Source organism: Lolium rigidum, chromosome 1 (assembly GCF_022539505.1).
Source record: "Lolium rigidum isolate FL_2022 chromosome 1, APGP_CSIRO_Lrig_0.1, whole genome shotgun sequence".
Classification (NCBI taxonomy): Eukaryota; Viridiplantae; Streptophyta; class Magnoliopsida; order Poales; family Poaceae; genus Lolium; species Lolium rigidum.
The window spans coordinates 264,522,741-264,528,881 of NC_061508.1; the positions used below are offsets into that span (position 1 = coordinate 264,522,741).

Consider the following 6,141-nt stretch of genomic DNA (forward strand, 5'->3'; position numbering starts at 1 on the left):
GTTGGCCAGGCCAACCGCGACTAAAGCTCTTCCCGTCCACCAGCTGGCCACCGAGCGCCCTGGGCCCAGGCCTTTGGTCGCGGTTCGCCTCCCGAACCGCGACTAAAGACTCCATTAGTCGCGGTTCCTATATTTTCGCGACTAATGGGGCTGGACGGAAGCCTCTTTTTCTACCAGTGAAAGGTGACGGCGGACCCATAAGTCTTCTGCTACCCGCCAATACCCTTAAGCACAAATAAATTCCTAAACTGGTATGAAATTATTTATTCCCTCAAAATAATTCATGAAGATAACAAACAATTAATCGCTTCCATAGTTTCCGTTTTGTTCCGTAGCAGTAAAACATACTAGTAGTTTCCAATTTTAACCACAAATTAAGGCTCATGATTGGAAGTCTGCGGAAGAGCCATAAACAGAAAGCCAGAATTTACAGATGATGCAATCAACAAAGTGAGGCAAATCTCGAAAGTAGTTGATCCACATGGCTGATGCTAGGATAATGCACTGCCTGCTCGCCGTCTCTCTCCTCTCCTTGGTTGCCCATGCCCACGCGCAGCTCTCGACGACCTTCTACTCCAGATCCTGCCCCAGCCTGGAGACTACCGTGTGGGAGGTGATGAAGCAGGCCGTCGTCAAGGAACAGCGGGTCGGCGCGTCGCTTCTGAGGCTCTTCTTCCACGACTGCTTTGTCCAGGTACGTAACATAAGTCGCACACTTCAGGTATCATGATATTCTGGGCGTATCTAATTAACATGGATGTACTGCAGGGCTGCGACGGCTCGATCCTTCTGGACGCCGCCGGAGGCGAGAAGTCCGCTGGCCCGAACGCCAACTCCTTGCGCGGCTTCGACGTCATCGACACCATCAAGGCGCGCGTGGAGGCCAAGTGCCCCGGCGTCGTCTCCTGCGCCGACATCCTCGCCCTTGCCGCGCGCGACGGAACATTTCTGGTACGTCCTTGCCAAAGATCGCCGACACTGCCGGTTTGCTTTGCTACTCTAGTTAATTTGATGTTTCTGCGACCTTATCAGCTCCGTGGACCGACTTGGAAAGTGCCGCTGGGCCGGCGCGACTCGACGACGGCGAGCCAATCCCTCGCCAACGCCAACCTCCCCAGCTCCGGCTCAAGCCTCTCCACGCTCATCTCCACGTTCGCCAGCAAAGGGCTCTCAGCGACCGACATGACGGCGCTGTCCGGCGCGCATACCATCGGCCTGGCCCGGTGCTCCACCTTCCGTGACCACGTCTACAACGACGCCAACATCAACTCCTCATTCGCTGCGCGGCGGCGCAAGACATGTCCGCGATCCGGCGGCGACAGCCACCTGGCCCCCATGGACGTGCACAGCTCGAGGGTGTTTGACAACTCCTACTACCAGAACCTCATGGCACGGCGCGGCCTGCTCCACTCCGACCAGGAGCTCTTCAACGGAGGGTCGCAAGACGCGCTGGTGCGGCAGTACAGCGCCAACCCTGCGCTCTTCCGGAAAGATTTCGTGACGGCCATGATAAAAATGGGGAACATAAACCCGCTCACCGGCGCCGCCGGACAGATCAGGAAGAACTGCAGAGTCGTCAATAGATAGCTAGGTCGTCGAACAGATAATTAAATACTCGAAACATTCGATAGTGGGGATTCTCTAATGTAATAGATAGCACTACAATATGTAGTGTCGATTCTTTTGAAGAACGTAAGCAGTGATGGTTGATGCCCGTTTATCAAATCCATTGCCCGGACCTACTATAATACTTTGATCGGATTACTTGCTCTAGGTTCGAGGAGTTCTTTTAGTAGGCTTCAACTAAACAAGAAGAGAAGAGTGCTTAATCTTAACCATCATGGATCAAGGATGACTCGCCCTACGAGCATTTCCACCACCTTGTTCTTTTTAGAGACACTCCTCTATTGGGGCTAATGTAAGAAAAACAGCGAGTATCAGGGGTTTTGAACAAACACCAATTTGTTGGTACCCTAGTGACAAATACCACAAATCTACAAAGTTTAGGCGATTGACAAAGATTATGAGATCTGAGCCGTTGTAACATATAGCTCAACTCTATCGAGACTATGGTAGACAATCACACATTCTAGAAATCGAGATATTTGTTAGATAATAATGTACTTCATAGCCATCTGCGAAACATCAAGGATTCTAAATGAATCTGAACAAATCCATATATCATAATTCACCCTATAATTGTATGCCGATTTATAGATACATACAATTTTGTCTTCTAAGTTTTTTTTTTGAATTGAGATGGAAGATTTAATTAATGGTCTTTTTAAGCGGCAATGTCTCAAAAGGGAATTAACTAGCACACTTTGTTGTAAATAACATTTGAATTTAGTGCAGGAGCATTTGCTATGATATGTATTATCGCTACTCAAAATATTATTTTGAGCACCACCAAAAAAACCAAACGTCCTTATCCCTACCTCCCGCACCATCTTCCCAGGAAGCCTCCACGAACGGATCCTCCCCACCTCCCGACCGCCGCCGCGCCACGACGAGCTCACGTCGCTACGCCTCGACGAGCTCCCGCCGCCGTGCTCCTGAAGCTACCACCTCCGCGCCCTGACGAGCTCGCGCTGCCGCGCTGCCTGGAACTACCGCCGTCCGCCGACGAACCCCACGTGCTCCTGCGCGCGCTGGCATCCCAGGTCACCCTACCAGCGTCGGTGGCCCAGCGCCGCCGGCGAGCAAACCGTCCCGCGCCGCCACGGAATCCCCCCCCCCCCCCGCCGTCCCACATTTACCATGCCGCGGTCTCCTGGATACCGTCCGCCGTTTGTGCGGCTTTCCTCGCCTGAGCGCATCTCCAGTCGCGTCCCCCAAAGCGTCCCCCAAAGCAATTTGGGGCGCGCCGGACCAAAAAACAGTTCCAGCCGCGTCCCACAAAGCCCAATTTTGTCCGGCGCGGCCCGATACGGTGTCCGGCGCCCCGAGCCCGTCCCTCTCCCACAGGGGACGATCCGGGCACGCCGGACACAAAGAAAAGCGAGACGGGGAGTGGCAGGGCCGACGCGTCAGCGACACAGGGAAATTTCGTCTCCCGCTCCCGCCAAATCCCGCCCCTCCCGCCACATCGCGCCTATCCCGCCGCGCATTTCTGGCTCCCAACACATATCCCGCCGCCGATTCATTTCTCCTATCCCGCCGATTTGTTTCTCCCTCCCGCCGTCCACCCGCCGCCGCTACCCTGTCCCATTCCATGGCGCCGCCGACAGCCCCCAAAAATATAGCCAAGAAAGCGGCCAAGAAGCCGCCGGGCAATGGGACGAACGGGGTGAAAGCGCCGTTCGCGAAGCCGCGGAAGGCGCCGCCTCCGAAGAAGAAGCCGGAAGGATGGACCGATGATCAATGGCAGCAAGATTGTCTGCGTCGGAAGATGGCGACGGCGGAGCGGAAAGGACGGAGGGCGGCGGAGCAGGAAAAGAAGGCTCTGGCGGCACGCCAGCACCAGCACATAATGGCCGGGTGTATCGCCGCCACCAACGCGAGCCATGGAGTACGTCCGCGCCGTCGTATGTTCCGGGAGTGATCGCTCCTTCGACATCCGCCTTCTACAACGACGGCCCCTCCGCCACTCTCGGGTGTGTGACGCCTAACTTGTCGCCCCCACTACCAGGATGCGCTGCCGCATGGCGGCTTAAACCCCAACAACCTCTACTCCCCGGCGTACGAGCAGTGCGAGCCGGGACCCGGTCCGGACGGTGACCCTTTCACCGGCCGCAGGGGGCCGCTCGAATTCGACGGTGCCGGTCGCCGAGGAGGAGGACGGGGGTGAGGACGAGGAGGACGAGGAAGAGGAGGGGGTCGAGGACGGCGACGATGACGAAGAGGGCGGCGAGGGCGGCAAGGAAGAGGACGAGGAGGGTGCCGATGACGATGATCTCGTCGAGGTAGACGCGGACGGCGTGAGGACGAAGAAGAAAAAGAAGAAGAAGGCATCGGGCACACGAGGCCCCAAGTGGACGGTTTTGGAGGATCTTTGTCTGTGCGAGTCGTGGGCGACGGTGAGCCATGACTCCATCATCGGCGCCAACCAAAACTACGTGAAGTATTGGGCGAGGATCAAGGCCGAGTTCGATGAGCGCAAGCTCATCAAGAGCGACTACAACAAAGTGACAATGAAGAGGAGCCAAAAGGCAATGTCGACGGGATGGGCCATCATCCGGGCGTCGGTGAACTCCTTCCATGGATACCATCACGACTTAGTGACCAGAGCCGACAGCGGCGCCGACGTCGCCCAACTGGTACGACTATTTCTTCCATAATCTGTAGCGCCTACAACGCATTCGATGAAATGATTCTGCTTCCTTTGGTTAGTTTGACAAGGCCATGGATTTGTACCGGAAGAACTCGGAAGGTCACAAATCTTTCGTGCTCATGCATTGCTATAGCAAGCTCAAAGTGAACGAGAAATGGCGGTTGACGTGCCTGTCGCTGTCCAAGGGGAAGGACGCCATTGATCTGGACGCGCCGCTGGCAACGTCGGCAGGGCGTCCTACTGGCAACAAGGCTGCCAAGGCCGCCTTGGACCGACGCCGCATCGTCTGAGAAGACGCAGGAGTCGATCACGAAATGCCTCGCCGACGTCTCCTCGACCTTTCTCTCCGGCCACAAAAAGGCCGACGAAAGGTGGGCGGAGCTGCTCAAGAGGCAAGAGGAGAAGTTGGAGCTCAAGAAACGCAGGGACATCGTCCCTGCTGAGAGCGTCGATAGAGGGAATGTCTCCCCGGACGCGGGCGGCGCACAACTTCTTCAAAGGCCAGATCCTCGATGACATCGAAGCCAAAATGGCGGCGGCCGACGCGGCGGCTCAGACAGCGGCAGCGGCAGCAACCGCGGAGCAAGAGCCGGCTGACGCGTCTTGTACTGCTACACCTGCGTCGGCCTCTCCGTCGGCGACGGACCAGACGGAGCATGCTCAGCACCGGGCAGATTGCGACGAGGTCATCGTGATCGACGGGCCTGTGTCGACTCAGGATACGTTGCCGTCGGCCAACCCCTCCTTCTAATTTAGCATGCACTATGGTCTATAATATGATCACGCGCCCAGTACTTTGATCGCCGCTACTCTGATCGCGACGATTCGGCGGGAACTATCTCTTTTGAATGCAACAATTTAAATTTCTGATTGGGGGCGGCGTTTGGGGACGCGGCTGGGGAGCGACGTCCCCCAAACACGGCACGAACAAAACACGTCCCCAAACGCTCGATTTGGCGCTCTTTTGGGGACGGTTTGGGAACGCGACTGGAGATGCTCTGAACTCTGCAGCCATGTTCTTCCTGTCCCCCAGGGTCCGGGGTGAGGTGGATTCGCATGGTTCTTCCACCACGCGCCTCCGTGATCGTTGACGGCAGCGAGCCCACGACCTACGGCCGCCTCTTGATATCCGCAATTGTACAGCTTCCCCAGCTGGCCCGGATTCCCATTCTGCCGTCCAAGCTCGAGCCACCGGCCGTCTTCCCTCGTGCAGCCATAAACATCGGTGTTCTCTTATTTTCCCGTCGTTCAGCCTCCGCTCGTAGATGGTGCGGCTGGGGATTGTTCGTTCTTTTTCTAAAAATAGGCAAACCGGCTCAGGCGCCCGGCCTTCTCTTTTGGGCAGTACAGGCTGATTCAACGAGAAGTACGATCACAAAAAAATCAGCAGGACACAGAGCCTACTCGATGCCAGTTTGACAGGTAGATGGTAAATAAGGGCAGAAGTATAGTGCGGGAAGTGCACTTGTTCGATTTGGGAACTGCAAGAATTCAGAAATATCTGCTTGAAGTGGAGTGTGCGCGTGTCTTCAGCGTCTGCGGCCACAGCATTCGCCGTTTGTCGACGAACTCCCTCTTGCCGGTCTTCCTCTATGTTTCTCTGTATATCTCTTATTTTCTGTCGACAGTACATGTATGTCAGCGTCCACTTGGGTCAGCCTAGCACTCAGCCCACGTTCTGGACGTCTTATGCGCACACGGCCCAACATTCAGCGGAGAGCCCACTCCATCCCAAAAGCCCGGACTGAAAGGAGAAGGGAATCTCTCCCTTATAAGCTGGTCGTGGCCTCCTCCCGTAAGCGAGGTGGGACTAAACCGGTGTAGCCTCCACCGGTCAACAGCAGCCTAACATCCCATCCCCCGGAGAA

General features: G+C 56.0%; 1 protein-coding gene across 1 annotated transcript; it reads left to right on the top strand.

Annotated features, from left to right (window-relative positions):
• Positions 1-481: 481 nt before the first annotated feature.
• On the top strand, positions 482-1,587 carry LOC124658413 (peroxidase P7-like). Its single transcript, XM_047196748.1, has 3 exons — positions 482-694; positions 769-951; positions 1,033-1,587. The coding sequence occupies exons 1-3, from the start codon at positions 482-484 to the stop codon at positions 1,585-1,587; spliced, it is 951 nt and encodes a 316-aa protein (XP_047052704.1).
• Positions 1,588-6,141: the final 4,554 nt, after the last annotated feature.

Excerpts from the sequence above, each read along its gene's own strand:
- LOC124658413 (XM_047196748.1), top strand. The coding sequence starts at position 482 with ATGGCTGATGCTAGGATAATGCACTGCCTGCTCGCCGTCTCTCTCCTC. Across the intron at positions 695-768 it reads TCCACGACTGCTTTGTCCAG|GGCTGCGACGGCTCGATCCT; the intron begins GTACGTAACATA and ends GATGTACTGCAG. Across the intron at positions 952-1,032 it reads CGCGCGACGGAACATTTCTG|CTCCGTGGACCGACTTGGAA; the intron begins GTACGTCCTTGC and ends CGACCTTATCAG.